The sequence below is a fragment of the Lemur catta genome, chromosome 25 (genome assembly GCF_020740605.2).
Source record: "Lemur catta isolate mLemCat1 chromosome 25, mLemCat1.pri, whole genome shotgun sequence".
In the NCBI taxonomy this organism is placed as follows: domain Eukaryota; kingdom Metazoa; phylum Chordata; class Mammalia; order Primates; family Lemuridae; genus Lemur; species Lemur catta.
This window is the reverse complement of record NC_059152.1, coordinates 6,010,747-6,028,344: the sequence shown is the minus strand read 5'-3', so window position 1 is coordinate 6,028,344 and position 17,598 is coordinate 6,010,747. Positions and strand designations below refer to the sequence as shown.

The following is a 17,598-nucleotide window of genomic DNA, read 5'->3' as shown; positions in this document are numbered from 1 at the left end:
TACCTGTATAGCTGCCCATATGTCGAGTTTAAGTCTATATTAATCATCTTTCCATGACACTGGTAAATATTTATACAACCCTTGGAGAAATAAGGGATTAAGAGGAAGGCCATACTCAAATCATTACATTTAAAGCCAACTTGATTTTTAAGCTCATATACTGCCTAGTTTTCATACACATGGCTAAAAACAAGAAGCCATCACAGAGAACTGTGCACATCATTAGAGGAGCAAAATAATAAAATATGAATACTTATTTCATATCCAATAATATGAGATATAACAGTTCCTATTTTTATACAATTAAGGTCAATCAACATGTCACTAATTAGGGCTTCCTTTGTTAGAAAACTTGCTGAGAAGAATAGAACACTCAGAAAAAATGGTTAGAATGGGGTCTAGACAATTAAAAATGCTTTTCTGAACCTCAAGATGTAAGGCCAGCCACACTTATATGACATAAAGACTATTGGACAATTCTTTGACCACAAATTTTGCTCTTGCCAACTAGTGGTAAACCATTTGTAAGACAGCATGTTAAAAGTGATGAATTCAGATGAGGAATGGAAGTTAAGTTGCCATAAAAGAGTGGCAGACACTCCACTCCTTAATTATCAGCATGTCTATGATGAAGAACCTTCTCAAGTTAATAAAAGATAAAAGGCAAAAATATATAGAACACAGCAATGGCTGATCAGAACTCCCTATTAATTTTTGACCACTTTCTGCCCTATTAATAGTGCTTGGTGATCTGGAGCAGGTACCTGCCTTTTGGCTCCCGAGAATTAGTTCAGTAAGTTCCATCTTCAAATGCATTCAATGATCTGGTTTAACAGGAGACTTTTTATTTGATTGCTGCCAACAGATGGTCCTACAGTCTTTCATGATGTCAGTGGGCTGCTTCACAAGCAGGTCAAATGTAAGTTTAATGAAAACCTGCACCATTTATAAGGAACTAAGAAGAGAATTTTGGTTTATTTTCTTCTGTGGTTTACACTGGAAACACAGTAATTTCCTAGCCAAGGAGAAAAATGGAATTCATCCAAGAGGGGAAGCCTTATCTTCATGCTAGAATAACAAAATTATTGAATGTCAAGAACATGAGGACATCATGGAGCATCATGCCAGTAATTGTGTGTCATTTTCAGCTAGGTTAATTTGGAGGGGTTGGGGCAGCAGTGGTGGGTATCTCTAGAGAGTTTACCTCCGGTTTGGCCAAGCTTATATTGGTTCTAAGCTTATGCTTCACAAACACAGTGAGTGATAGCTTCTCCCTCATACTTTTTACAGTGTACAGATGATGGCCCATTTTGAAAAAAGCAGACTAGTGTAAAGTTTGGACTTCAGGTGCTAACTTACTCTCTTTGTTAAGATTCAAATACAACAACTAGAGCCCCAGCCACTGAGTGCTAGATCTCAAGACACAGCATAGCCTTGAGTAACCCACTGCCATTTCTTCACCTCCAAAATTTGGAGATTAGACCTGATGATCTCCGAGTTTCCTTTTCACATAAATTCTATAATTCAGAGATCCCAGTGAAGGATTAATAGAAGAGAACGACTTAGAAGAAAACATTGACAGCACTTGTGGATGGAATAGATATGAGAAGAGGGGGCTACAGAAATAGGGCGTCAAGGTGGCTCCAGCATGTCTGGCACACGTAGTCTTTACTGAGACAGAGAGCAGGGACAGGGCTCCTCAGAGGTAAAACTGAGACAAAAGCTCAGGCCTCTTTGATGAGTACTCCAAAGGGTTTCCATCTGGAGTGGGCACATGTTGGGAGGTGAACGTTAGAGTCCCTAGCGCCCGGAATCCTACAGGTTCTGATGTGTGTTTGTCATGATGAAATGACACAGGCACATCATGCAAAGACAATACACATATGGGCAGCCCATGGCGGTGCTGAGAAAGGGAATTGGACCCATTGTGGTTTTAATATTAGTAAACTGGCCATATGGAGCCGAAAGCTTGAAATCTCGGATCCTTTATTTCCTTCTCTATGAAATGGAGATAAACAATAATTACCTTGCAGTGCTATAGGGAATAAAACTACCATATTGAGAGCCACTAACTACATAGTAGGTTCCCAAATTACTAGCTAATGTTTTCCTCCAAAGTAATGAAGTAAAAATAGATGCTATCAAAATTTAAAAAAAAAACTTTGTTATTAAAAAAAAATTAAAGGGCTCATTCAAACTATTTTGAAACATTATATATTGTTTAAAATATTGAAAAGGCAGTTGTTCCTCTCATCAGGATATAAAGCCTATTTATTATATGTTGTATTACATTTAAACTCTAAAAAGCATCTATGATTAGGAATCAAAGTTCTATATCCAAATCATATTCAATATTAATATAATGTAATATATTTTCTAGAAATAAAGCACAAAATAAACCCCTATCACTAATTTCTACATCTTGTTAAGCAACTGAAAACTTATGTTGTAAGTTTTAGTGCATTCCAATACGCATATAGCCAAGTGGTATAGTTGTAAAATACAATAAAGAATGGACCAAATATCCTTTAAAATGTAAAATTATTTCCTCTTTTATTCATAAACTTTTGTACTTCATCTAGATTTAGATCTCTATTCTGCTAAAATTCAGAGTTTAAATACAAAGGATTTTGAGCCAATATACATGTCATAGTTGGCTTTACCAAGGATTTTAAGATGAGAGAATGAATAAATATTGTAAGCCACAGGATATGAATTCTGGGGAAATAGCTATCATGCAAGAATAGGACTTATGGGATTCATTTAAAAAAAATCTTCAGCAAAATCTTCAAATATATTTTTAGCTTTATAGTTATTTTTCCCAATTTGAAGATACAATTGTATAAAAATTGCATGGGAGTTTTATGAAACTCCCAAATAGTAATATTTGAACATAATCTTTTATTTTATATTGTGATGGAGAGCTTCAGTTCAAAGGCAACATGTAGCCTTACTTGAATGGAGGATTCTGGGCAAAACCACTCCTGAACACACAGTAGACAGTTCTCAGATACTTCTTTAGGACTTACTCCATATCTACCTCCAAAATATGACTTTAAGCAATTTTACAATATTAATGCCCACCACACTAAATTAAAACAACAACAACAACAATAATAAAAGATAGACCAAAAAACCATTAGAAGATGAAGGAAGGTAAATATGTCAGTTATGAATCAGGTGAGAAAAAAACGAATGAAACATTAAATTTATCAATGAATTTCCTGGCAACTAGAGAAAAAAGGCAAAGGAAAGGGAAAATACAGGTTATACATTTCTTATTATTTTAAAAAAGGAAAAAAGTGTATCTTCAAAGACACAATTTTCTTAGCATTTTATTATAGAATAAATTCATTGATCTCATTAGAAACTTAGAAAACATATAGTAAATATCTTTGACTACAACTTTGCAAGTTTACATAATAATATGCAAATAATTGTTTATCGGCCTACTATAAAGGCTTTGATTCCATTATACCCAAACCTCATAAAAGTATTTCTTTCGATAGTTAATGGCATACAATTCTGGTTCTTTGTTGAAGATCACATTACAAAATGATAGCATTTAAACAGTTCTGCTCCCATAACTGACTTTTTTAACTTCTGCTAACAGAACTCACCTTGGTCCATTCTATCAGTTGAACACTTAGTGTCAACGTACATGTAATCTATTTCCCCAGTAAAATTAAAATATTAAATCCAGTATAGTAACTGGAATATAGTGAGTATTTGATCAATGTTTATTGAATTGAATAAAAAACATAAAGGAAAATATATATTAGCATCTAAGATTAGCAGATGCCATGCCAATCCTATTATTTTAAAAATCAGTGAAAAAATACATATTCCCTGGTCCATCCTAGGCCTGATGAATTATAGATTGCAGGACTGTGCCCCTGATACTGCATTATTTTATTTTATTTTATTTTAGTTGACAAATAATAATTGAACTTATTCATGGGGTACACAGTGATGTTTGGATACATAGAATGTATAGTGATCGGATCAGGGTAATGAGCATGTCATCTCAAACATTTATCATTTCTTTGTGTTGGGACCATTTAATAGCCTCCTTTTAGCTATTTGAAACTCTTTAATACATTATTGTTAACTACAGTTATCCTACAGTGGCACCGAACATTAGAACTTATTCCCCATCTGGCTGTAATTTTGTGTCCTTTCACATATCTCTCTCTGTAAACTTCCAGGTGACATTGATAGTATTGGTCCATAGAAGTATCAAGGTTTAGGGGAGCATGAATGCGTGACCTGAGAAAGTTAGGGTAACAATATCTGAGATCCTTTCTTCCCTGCAGAACAGTCCATAGCATCACACTACCGTCCTCTCACTCACACAGGTCTTCATCACAGTTGGTTTCTGATTCTACTACGGGTGACGAAGTGAGCGGATCCCTTGTTTCATTGGTATTAACAGCCCTGCAGTAGAACATGACACAGGCTCGGGGAGGGAAGAAAGAAGCAGAAAGAGCCAGGAAAGCAAGGGGCGGGTAGCAAGTTGGGCCACAGAAGGACAGAGGGATTAACAATCCCCAAGAAATATCTGGAGAGGAAAATTACTGGAAAAAGCTGAAAACTTCTAATAAAGTGGATGGGGCCCAAGAACATTATAATTTGGGGATTTCAATATAAAGAGGCTGATAAATACCAGATATAATAGCAAACATAGCAATTAAATCTCTGGCAAAGCATCTAATTGAACCTGTGAGGCAGAGAGCTCTTGAAAAGTTTCTAGGGAACATAAAATGATAGTTTGAACCTAATCACAGTCATATGAAAAATGTCACTGATATTCTCTTTATGTAATAGCTACTGCTGTTGTTTCATATCAGTGAACACTAAAACAATTATCAGAGATTTCAAGGTTCTTTCTCAATCTATATGTCCAATTTTATTTTTAAATTAAAATGTTAATGTTGTCAACCAAGAGTTCTTCCCACAGGTTGTTGTGGAGGTATTGCTCTCTGAAGAACTCAATCAAAAACTTTAGACTCCAACAGAGTAGGTAACTCAACCCTGCAGCACAGCTTAATCTGATAGGCAAACTTTTTTTTGTTTAGCCTGTGTATTTTCACAAACATTCCTGAATTGGAATCCTTCAGATAGGCCATGCACGGCTGAATTGATCACTGTTTCCAATGCAGCTGGGCAACTTAATGCATTTATCTATTTGTATTTTGAAAGAGAAAAGTTCATCCCCTTTACTGGCTCATGAAAACATTAGCTGCACTTTCATATTTATTTTTTCATGCGCAGTTAACTCGCTGAGTTCTTGAACAAAGGGAGCTTATGGTTTACCTGGTGATATAAGATATAGACAAAAATAACTTTAACACAAAGTGGAGCATAACAACTGATATAAGAGAGGCAAAAACCAAGGTCTTTGAGAGCACAGAGATAAGAAGTTGAGGATGGTTTTCCCCAAAGAGCTCTCTGAGCTGACAGTTGAAGACTGGGTGAGATTTAACAGTCAGGATGGCCTGGAGGTGGGAAGGTGAGGAGAGAAGACACGAAATAAAGCCACAGATGTGGAAAGTATAGAGCATCACCAAGGAAGAGCAAGAAACTGGAACAAAGTGGGCATGAGAGGGAGTAACGGGAAAAGGAGGACACATTCTGTTAGAGCAAAATGTCATTCCTTCTACGGTAGCTCTCACCTGCTCCAAGCTCCCTCTCTCCTCTCTGAGAGCAATGCAGCTCTCGCACTCCAGCACCAGGGCTGGCTTCCTTGTTATTCCGATCCTGGTCCTTACCAGCTTCCCGAGGTTGGTGGCCTCCTGACCATGGGTCTCCCCTTGATCCCAGTTCACGAGGAGGCATCACACAAGGCTTGTGCAGGATGCCCGTCCAGTACGGCACCCTCCTCCCCCACGCTCAGCAGTGGCTTCCTCATTCTTATTACTCACAGTTGAGGCTTTGGGCCACCTCATCTCACCTGGCCATGCCACGTGGAGTCAGGGCACAGATTTTTAACCCTTTACTCTTCATTTTGCCTTGGGTTTCTCTAGTCACTTCCAATCGAACCTGTGAGCTTTCCTTATTTCTGATAATGATTTCTTTATCTCTCATTCTCCCCATTCTAAAACAAACCAACAAAAAATAAGATCCATGGGGTTGTGTCCTCTTTTATTCTGCATGCCCATTTACTCACCAAATCCTCACGCTCTGTCCTCTCTATGCCTTCAGCTTTGGATATCAGAACCGCAGCACCCAAACTATTCCTGCAAGAGCCTTACCCCACCAGAGTGGCCGCAGCCCTTACTGAACGCCAATTTGTCCCAAGCGCTTTCATCACCACGTCCCCTGCCCAAAATTTTAAATGTCTCTATATTTCCCCATAGATCAGAATTAGACTCAAAGACCCTCAAACCTGACCCAACCTTGTTTGTCCCTGTAGGAACCCTCTCCTGACTCCTCATCAGTCAGGAAAAAAAATCACTGATTTTCTTCACCTTCCTAACATTGCTTTATACTTCTTTATGTATTTTAATATCATTTTCTGTTATTTCACATTTGTTCATTCTACCTTTACAAACTAACTTGGAGAAGGGTCATGATTTTTGGTGTTTGGGGTTTTTGTTTGTTTGTTTTACTATCATTTCAAGTGTCTCACATGAAGATGAACACACCATGGGCATTTTATAAGTAGTTACTGAATAATGGGTTAGAGAGAAAGTTTCAATAGTGAACGGCTGGAATTGGTTTTAAATAGTTATGTGAAAGATATTGGAGAGAATAGATCTAAACTCCATGCAAACTTACCAGAGAAGACGCTAGGTATCTTGGAAAGAAAGCTTTTGACAGTACGAATAGGAATTCCATTCTTTTCATCTTGCATGCGTGCTATGACATCTTCCATCTAAACAATAATAAAATAATGAAAACTTTTACAAAGTTGAACTTTTTGATAATAATAAGATATCATAACAATTTTGTATTCTAGTTTTGCCCAACTAAGAATAATGCCATATTCTTGCCTTTCTAGACTTTGCCACATTAATTATTTAAATTGTGTTAACAGGATAGGGAGGAAACAGCAAGAAAAATGGCCATTTTAGGATCCATTAAGCTACTAATAGGAATTCTGTGCTTTGAATGTTGCCTTTCTCCTGGTTTCACATATTTTGGCAATAAATGCTGAGATGAAAAAGTGTTTATTTTTAAAGTTGTGAGAAACCATTGTCAGAGCAAATTCATGCTTCATTAATGTTATCTCTACTGAACTCAGTGCGTAAAAAGGTAGAAGGCTTAAAAGATCTGCCTGGACTTCCTCTTTAAGCAAAAGAGTTTCTATGATTTAGTTTAAACATTAAAGTTCTAAATCCTACCTCTTGCCCAGGCACTTACTGAAGTGTGATATAGACCACACACACACACACACACACACACACACACACACACACAAAATGAATGTGACACCATAGCCTTCTACCCATTTAGCAGATTCCAGTCTTTCTTTCAATCCTATTAGTACACTCTTTTTCTTTTGCAAATTGTTCGATTCTAAAGGGCTGTGCTTTACAAAGTCTAATGTGGAATTTCATTATGAATAATATTCATTCAAATCGTGGCCTCAGACTTTCTCTAAACCTACAAGATGCACATTACACACAAGCATACACAAGCTGTAGAGTGGAGCTCAAAATCCATTTATCCACTTATTCATTCCACAGTCACTGGTCACCGACTCTAGACCAGACTTACCACTGGTCACTGTGGATGTAAAAATGAATATAGATCAGCTCCTGCTCTCAAAAAGTTCATAGTCAATAGTGAAAACCAAAGTGAAATTTGAGTAAAGTTTGTAGTTCAAAGTGTTGCACCAATTCAATTTCTTATTTTGATAATTATGCCACCGTTAGGTAAGACATTTACATTCCGAGAGCTGAGTAAAGGGCAGATGGGAATTCTCCATCATTTCCACATAATTTCTCTAAGTCCCAAATTATTTCAAAATAAAAAGTTAAAAGAAATCACAGTCTAAACTTCATATCAATGAATTATCAAATTCCCATCAATACAGCTTCAGAATGGTTTTCAACTAAGAAATCTAATTTGCTTGGATAAGTATCATCGGATTTATTAACATGACAAATAACTGGAGATATGGGAACAACAGGTTTTAAAGTGAGACAGGTCTGTATTTGACTCTCAGCTCTTCTAATTATTACCCATGTTGTCTGAGCAAGTTAAATAATCTCTCTAAGGCTCAGTTCCTGATCCATAAAGTGGTGACAATGATACTTACAATTCCCTCACCACATTCTTCATGGGATTGTGTTGGTGCTGGGTGAGGTAAAGTATCTTGATGTTGAATGATAACAACATATATAAAGCCTGGTCCATAGACAGGCAATAAATATTGGACTAAAAATGTACACACACACCACTGATATTTGGGGTTGCTTATGTTCTATCTTTATGTTTCCATTCATGTGGAAGGAGTGTCACTACCCTAATCCTCCTGCCTCTTTCTGCCCCCTAACTTACTCCAGGGGAGCAGGGCTGACTTATTATCAGATAGAAGAGTTAGGAAGGAGAAATTGTCCTATTGGGTCCGTTCCTCTTCTCTTGGCTGGAAGCCCACGTCCAACTCTGTTGATATAGACAGGCCTGCTCTAGAGGGGCAGCAGGTCTTTGAGGATGGGGTTTCAGGATTAAAGCTTACTTTTGCACAAACACTCTTCAAGAGTAGTTTTATTAGCAATCAAGGTGGTTTTGTGACCCCTGTGTGTCTTTCCCTTTGGTTGTGGTTCTCAGCTGGTTCAGAATTCAAGCATGAAAGGAAGGTGTTGGCCGGGCGCGGTGGCTCACGCCTGTAATCCTAGCCCTCTGGGAGGCCGAGGCGGGTGGATCGCTGGAGGTCAGGAGTTCGAGACCAGCCTGAGCGAGACCCCGTCTCTACTAAAAATAGAAATAAAAATTATCTGGACAACTAAAAATATATATAGAAAAAATTAGCCGGGCATGGTGGCACATGCCTGTAGTCCCAGCTACTCGGGAGGCTGAGGCAGGAGGATCGCTTAAGCCCAGGAGTTTGAGGTTGCTGTGAGCTACGCTGATGCCACGGCACTCACTCTAGCCCGGGCAACAAAGTGAGACTCTGTCTCAAAAAAAAAAAAAAAAAAAAAGAAAGGAAGGTGTTTTTTTATCAGGCCTCCAAAAGACACCAACAATAACCAGATACCCTACTTCTTCTCATGTAATGAAGCCATCTCATCACAGAATAGAAACATGAAAATAGACACACTCTCGTGACTTTTTATTTCATTGGTATTTGCTCCTAAGTGACCTGACACGGTGTTCAGAAATGCAGAATAAGCTGCTTTGCCTTACCTAGTAGCAGCCTCTAAGCCCTTGTATTATCTGCTTAATGGTTTAAACCAGGCCAGATTAGACGGACATGGAAACCTCTCAGACTCCCTGCTTTAACGTCTCAGCACCTAGGGTTGTGGGAACAGTCACCTCTGGTTAGGGGCTGAATTAAAGTTCATAGCTATGAGGAGGGGCATTTTCTCTGTAAAGTCACATCCAATCTCAGTTCATTGCGAATTGAAAGTGACTTCTGTGCTTGTATTTCAAAACCTTCCATTTTTCTGAGCCATAATTTAAAATTTTTCTATTGTTCAACAGGAAAAAAAAATCTAAACTCCATGTAAAAATAGGATTTATGTTCTATACTGAAAATGTGATCATGGAAATATATTCAGCTGTTTTTAACTTTATCCAGATATGATTTATCCATGAACTTTGTCATGGCCTAGAATGAAAAAAACAAAACAAAACAGTAACAACAGAAGCAAAGGCAAAAAAAAAAAAAAAAAAAAAAAAACCAACCTGGTTTCTAGAAACTAAAATCAGTCACAAAGGCCACATATAAAAAAACACGTCCATCTTATGAAGGTGGACTGAAGGTCCCTCAGGCATTCACCCAGAGTCTATCAATTTTTATAGTAGGCACAGCTTGAACATGCTTGATTATCTGCGTTCCTCTATTAGCAATAACAATTGAATAAGAAGGAGAATGCTAAAAGCAGGCAAAATAATAGAACTTACTAGACAGCAAGAGGTATGAGAGACTGTAAGCAGTAACACCAATAAATATTAAAACTCCTTGGGACAAAAGACTCCAGTATCTCAAGTATTGAGACAGAGTGGGGACCCCTCCTCGTAGCCTGCTGGGTAACCCACTCACTCAACCTCCAAGCATGGAATTAAAGAAAAAATTTTGAGTCCCTTCAAGGAAAATTCCAGATACCTAGCTAAGCCCGCAACCAGCCTTTAGAGAAGTAAATGAATATGAGCTGCTAAGCAAGAAGATAATAGCAGCTTAAACAATGGTCACCCAAATAAGTTAGAGTCACAAGATGTTTGGTTCCCTACAAAAACTAAAGATAACATCTCAACATGTGTCGTTGAGTTGTTTTTCAGAAACCAAGACCTCCAGCAGACGGAAAATGCCTACTGCTGTCAAATAGACCTCTGGACAATTGGAAACAGAAAATGGGTGAGAAAGTTCCAGAATCCCCCAGCCCTTAATCCACTTTGGAAATCCTTTCAGCCCTCCCTTTATAAACCCTTAGCTGCCCATTCTCCTTGCTTGGTGCCCTGCAATAAACACTGTTTTTTCTCTTGATGCAAATCCTGGTGTCAGTATTTGTCTTTGCTATGACAACAAGAAGTTAGAAGCACTGATCTGTATGATTTCTTCTAGCTACAAAATTGTTGAAGTCTGGAAATAATCATCAATGTTCAGAAGTAGGTAAGTTTCCTCACTAAGTCAAAGAGCCAATTCCCTGTCAGAGACAAATTGATGAGGCTATTAAATTGAACAGGGCCTTTTACAAGTACATTTGCTTCCAACTGTCAGCACATTTTAATTTTAATGCAAATCTTAGAGTTATTAAGAGCATGCATTTAGGCCAGTCGGATCTGAGTTTGAATCCTGGCTGTGCTACTTACAAGCTATATAAACAGGTAAGTTAGTTTATCACTCTAAGACTCAGTTCTCTCATCTGTAAAATTGAGATATTAATAATAGTATACATCTTTATCAAGTGTGAGAATTATTATAGTGAAACAATACTGATTAGATGTTTACCATAATGCCACCATCACCACCACAACTACCACCACCACCATCATCATCATCATCATAAACATGATTTCTTCTCATATCACTGTGCTAGGAAGCCACAGACCCTTTTCCTCTTGCAATTCAGCTGGCAAAGACAGCTGTATTCAAGTACCAAATATTTATTAGAAGCAATAAATTGTCAAGTACTAAGTAGACAAAGATACCCATGGATAAGCTCTATCTTCTTTTACTTGTAGAAGACTGGATTTATGGTGGGCCCCTGAAAGACAGGAGATTTGATTAGAGGAAACATCAGGGAAAATATTTGTGCATATAAGCAAAGACTATAAGCTATGAAAAAATCATATTTAGAAGAAAGGGGGAAATGAGATTGCATCCTGTTTTGACAAAATGAAAATGTCTCTGCTCTCATATTTTCTTGATGAATTTGCCTCTTGAAATCCTTTAGAAGAACAAAGAATTGAATTGAATTGAGTACTCTTGGCGGCACTTAATCTTTTTTTCTATGCAAAGTGATTCACTCTGTGTGATAAAAGTAAAATAATTGTCTTTTGCAAAGTACTTTTGAGAATATCTATGGCTCAACTCATTCAAAACTATTTTATACCTGTATTACAGAATACTTCACATTTGTTAACTGGTATAACTATTTGTTTTCCCTTGGAAGTGAACTTCTTGAAGAAAGAACTCTTACCCTACTCATCTTTGTAGTGCTAATATATAAAATGTCTGGCCCATGATGGAGACTCAATAAATAATGAGGGCTGAGGGGGCTGCTGAATTTTTAAGGCACATGTTTGCCTTTTCTGAGAGACCCAAAACAAAAGTGAAAGTTGAATTAAAGATTTGGTTTTAAGATGTTTAAAATGCTTCTTTTCTTTTTATCTAAGTTTTGGCCAAAAAATATGGTATCAGAGTCAGAAACAGTGAAACTGAATAGCCCAAGGTACTGAAGATTAAAATAACTCCTTCTTTCTGCTCTACTTAATGCAGGGATTCTTCAGCTTACTTACTAGAGGTATTTCTTCCTTCAATGCATAAGAGTAAATCAGTGGCTGTTTATGAAGCTGTTCTCTTGCTTGTAGATGTAACACTTAAGTTCATTGTCTTGTGTAAGCTCTCACCATGAAAGGCACTATTGAACTTCAACACCCTGCTCTTTTTCCAGGAATTCATAATTAGTCTTTCTGTTGGAATAGTTTAGATGTCACTTCAGGGCTTGTGATGTATTTCAAACCCTGCTTAGGTTAAACAGTCCCCGCCTGCACACTTGGCAAAATGAAAGAGGAAGCACGTTCTGCAGGTACATCTTCTTTGAAGAGGGTTACTAATTATTCAAGAGGGGCTGCCAGACAGGGCTCCCACATTCTGATGAAAACAAAATCACTGCTTTGAAACCTTTCCAGTTCTTTAATGTTCTAAACAACAATGGGAGTTTAATTAAATTTACTTGTAGCTGTATTTGCCAGAACTTCACCACAATATCATTATTATTGATTTCATTAAGCCAATAGCTTTACAGAGACACCTTGACTGTAGGCAAAACATTTGTAGGAAGTAAAGCAAAAACATTTTGTACCCTATAGTTCTGAAAGAGAAATGATTCAATCAAAATTTCAAAGGAAGTTTTCCTTCTTCATGTTGTACCCCACCATTAAGCACAGGCATTTGCAAATATAAATGAGAGACTAAATGGGCATATTGAATGGATTTTTTCCTATGTGCACATACTTTCAAATTATTGCGTGTACCATCATTTTATAAGTGCTAGCTATGAAAATGAGAGAAATGATCACTAAAATGCTTCTTGGATTTCTTGGGCAATTACATGGTGGCAGATATTTCATAATTTAAATCTGCCTATAATTCTTTTCCCTTCAGGAAACCTTTCTAAGGAAGAAAATGATTGGCACTTCTGAATTCATCAGTGAAAGCAGAGAAAGTAGAGATGCTCTCTAATGAAAGTTAAATAAGAATAATGAGATTAAAATTTGCACCACAAACTGTTTTCTGTTGCAATAATTCAATTAAAGCTGCTTCTAATTGATATGATTTTCTTCCACATTACAGTCGATGGCAGTCAGTATCTTAACTCAGAATTAATTACTATAAAATTAATATAGAATTAATTACTATAAGAATTAATTCATATAAAAATTCTGCCATTTTCATGAATAATTATGACTAAAAACAGAAACTAGTAAAATCTAGTCACATATAAACCTGTCCTAGTTCATCCTGAATATAGATTTATTTATTTAGAGAGCTTAGAGATTTTATATTTTTGTGATTTTACAGAAATAAAATAGATATAAATATTATTTTCTGATTTATGGATGTTGTTTTTGGGTTTTTTTTTTTCAAATAAAGCATTTCTCTTATCCATCTCAAGGAATATAACCTTTACTCAAAATAAACAGATAAAGAAAAAACCACGCTCATTGTATCTGTTGGGATTACTTGAGTCGCAAGTGACAGAAGCCCAACTTAAATTGCCACGAATGAGGAAATGTGTTGTAAGTATTGTGGGATGGTTTCTGTAACTCAAAGATGGGAACATAAGTGGGTCTCAGACATAGCCCACCTTCAGGACGTTACTATTGCCTCCTCTGGCTCCTCTCCTTGTGGTAACCTCACTGTTCTTAGCCCACGATCTTCTCTTAGTTCTCCAATGCACAGAATAGCAAACACAGCTGCCCATACTGTCTGAGCTTTATAGTTTACAGTCCAGGATGTAGGAAGAGATTGCTTCCCTCTCTTATTTCCATACGTGAATTTTGGGATAAAAACTCTGATTTTTTGCCCCCCAAATCTGAAGGGAAGTGGAGTTGGAAGGGGTGCTGAGCAGACAAAACAATGGTGTTCATTATCACTTTATTCAATATGAAAACCTATCAAAAGACACAGGGATAGAGTTATATAGGAGAAAAATTGTAATAAAAGTAGCCTGGGCACCTAACATAGGTACACTCAGATTCATAAAGCAAATACTACTTGATCTAAAAAAATAATAAACAGCAGCATTGTAATAGCTGGGGGACTTTAACACCCCCCTGACAGAACAGGAAAGATTCTCCAAACAGAAATAAACAAAGAAACAATGGACTTAAATAGAACTAGAACAAATGGGCCTAATAGACATTTATAGAATATTCTACCCCCAAACCACCGAATTTACATTCTTCTCATCAGCTCATGGAACATTCTCTAAGACTGATCACATCCTAGGCCACAAAACATATCTCAACAAATTAAAAAAAAAAAAAAAGAAATTAGATCATGCACCTTCTCAGACCACAGTGGAATAAAATTAGAAATCAACTCCAATAGAAACACACATTTCTACACAACGTCATACAAACTAAAACCTACTGCTGAATGATAGGTGGGTCAATGAGGAAATGAAGATGGAAATCAAAAGATTCTTTGAACTAAATGACAAAGGGAGCACAAGTTATCAAAATCTGTGGGATGCAAGACAAAGCAGTCCAGAGAGGAAAATTCATATCCATAGATGCCTACATCCAAAAGACAGAAAGATCACAAATCAACAATCTAATGAATCACTTCAAGGAACTGGAAAAGGATGAGCAAACCAATCTCAAACACAGCAGAAGAAAACAAATAACCAAGATCAAAGCAGACCTAAATGAAATTGATAACAAATGAACTATACAAAAGATTAATGAAACAAAAAGTTGGTTCTCTGAAAAGATAACCAAAATTAACAGGCCGCTTACTAGATTGATTGACCAAAAGCACAAAAGAAGGGACTCCAATAAGCTCAATCAGGAATGAAAAAGGAGAAATTACAACTGATACCATGAAAATACAAAATATCATCTCTGAATACTATAAAAACATCTGTGCACATAAACTTGAAAATGTGGAGAAAATAAACAAATTCTTAGAAACACACAGTGAAGCAGCAATAAATAATCTTCCAACAACCAAAAAGTTCCAAATTCACACTTGAATTTTACCAGACCTACAAACAAGAACTGGTACCTATCCTGCTGATATTATTCCATAACATCAAGAAGGAAAGAATCCACCCCAACACATTATACAAAGCCAACATCACCCTGATACCAAAGCCAAGAAAGGACACAACAAAAAAAGAAAACCACAGACCAACATCCCTCATGAATATAGATGCAAAAATTCTCAATAAAATCCTAGCAAACCGAACTCAGCTGCTCATCAAAAAGTAATCTATCACAACCAAGTGGGCTTTATCCCAGAGATGCAAGAATGGTTCGACATATGCAAATATGTTAATGCAATTCACCACATAAACAGAGGTAAAAACAAAGACCATATGATCCTCTCAATAGACACAGAGAAAGCATTTGACAAAATTTAGCACCCTTTTATAATAAGAATACATAAAATAGGCATAGATGGGACTTACTTCAAAATTATAAAAGCTGTGTATGACAAACCCACAGACAGCATCATACTGAACGGGAAAAAATTGAAGGCATTCCCGCTTAGAACTGGAACCAGACAACGTTGCTCACTATCACCCTTTCTCTTCAACATAGCTGGAAGTTCTAGCCAGAACAGTCAGACAAGAGAATGAAATCAAGGGCATCCAAATCAGGACAGAAGAGGTCAAACTATCTCTCTTTGCTGACAATATTATCTTATATCTAGAAAACCCCAAAGATTCTGTCAAGAGACTACTGGAGTTGATAAATAAATTCAGCAAAGTCTCAGGTTACAAAATCAATGTATGAAAATCAGTAGCATTCATATACTCCAACAACAGTCAAACTGAGAACCAAATCAAAGACTCAACACCTTTCACAATAGCAACAAAGAAAACAAAATAACTAGGAATATATTTAAGTAAGGAGGTGAAAGATCTCTATAGGAAGAACTATGAAACACTGAGGAAGGAAATATCAGAGGACGTAAACAGATGGACAAATATACCATGCTCGTAGATCAGCAGAATCAACACTGTTAAAGTGTCTATACTACCCAAAGTGATCTACAGAGTCAATGCAATCCCTATTAAAATACCAACATCATTTTTCACAGATCTAGAAAAAATAATTCTACACTTCATGTGGAACCAGAGAAGACCCCATGTAGCCAAAGCAATCTTAAGCAAAAAGAACAAATAGAGGCATCAATTTACCAGACTTCAAGCTATACTACAAGGTTATAGTAACCAAAACAGCACGGTAGTAGCACAAGAAAGGGATACAGACCAATGGATCAGAACAGAGAACCCAGATATAAAACCATCTTCATATTGCTATCTGATCTTTGACAAAGCAGAAAAAAATATACACTGGGGAAAAGAATCCCTATTCAATAAATGGTGCTGGACAAATTGGATAGCCACATGCAGAAGATGGAAACCAGATCCGCACATTTCACCACTCACAAAAATTAACTCATAATGAATAACTGAATTAAACCTAAGGCATGAAACTATAAGTGTTCTAGAAGAAAATGTTGGAAAAACTTTTATAGACATCAGGCTTGGCAAAGAATTTATGAAGAAGAGCCCAAAAGCAATCACAGCAACAACAAAAATAAATAAATGGGACCTGATCAAATCAAAAAGCTTCTATACAGCCAAAGAAACAATCATTAGAGCAAACAAACAACCTACAGAATGGGACAAAATATTTGCATGCTATACATCCAATATTTGGCTGATAACTAGAATCTATAAAGAACTCAAGTAAATCAGCAAGTAAAAAAATCAAACAACGCCATTAAAAAGTGGGCAAAGAATATGAGCAGAAACTTTTGAAAAGAAGATAGACTAATGGCCAAAAAGCACATAAAAAATGCTCAACATCTCTAATCATCAGGGAAATGCAAATCAAAATCACAATGAGCTATCATTTAACTCCAGTGAGCATGGCTTTTAGCAAAACGTCCCAAAACAACAGATGCTGGTGTGGATGTAGAGAGATAGGGACACTCATATGCTGTTGGTGGGACTGCAAACTACTACAACCTCTATGGAAAGTAGTATGGAGATACTTCAAAGAACTAAAAATAGAACTATCATTTGATCCAGCAATCACACTACTGGGTATTTACCCAAAGGATAAAAAGACATTCTATAAAAAAGACATCTGCACTCAAATGTTTATAGCAGCACAATTCACAATTGCAAAGATGTGGAAATGACCCAAGTGCCCATCAATACATGAGTGGCTTTATAAAATGTGGTATATGTATACCATGGAGTACTACTCAGCCGTAAATAAAAATGGTGAACTAATACCTCTTATATTAACCTTGATGGAACTGGAAATTATTCTTCTAAGTGCAGTATCACGAGAATTGAAAAATAAACACTACATGTACTTCCCATTACATTGGAACTAATCATTACATGTACTTACTATTACATTGGAACTTAGGTGCAGATATGGAAATAACATTCATCAGAAATCAAGAAGGTGGGATCGGGAAGGAAGGGATGGTAAATTCACACCTGATGGATA

General features: G+C 36.7%; 1 protein-coding gene across 4 annotated transcripts in view; it reads right to left on the bottom strand.

The window, feature by feature from the left end:
- Positions 1-17,598, bottom strand: part of RGS7 (regulator of G protein signaling 7) — a 327,482-nt gene that overhangs the window by 157,627 nt on the left and 152,257 nt on the right. For all 4 annotated transcript variants that reach the window (XM_045536992.1, XM_045536991.1, XM_045536993.1 and 1 more), the window contains exon 3: positions 6,781-6,877. In XM_045536992.1, the coding sequence (XP_045392948.1) occupies positions 6,781-6,877 (97 nt within the window). The remainder of the gene's footprint in view (positions 1-6,780; positions 6,878-17,598) is intronic.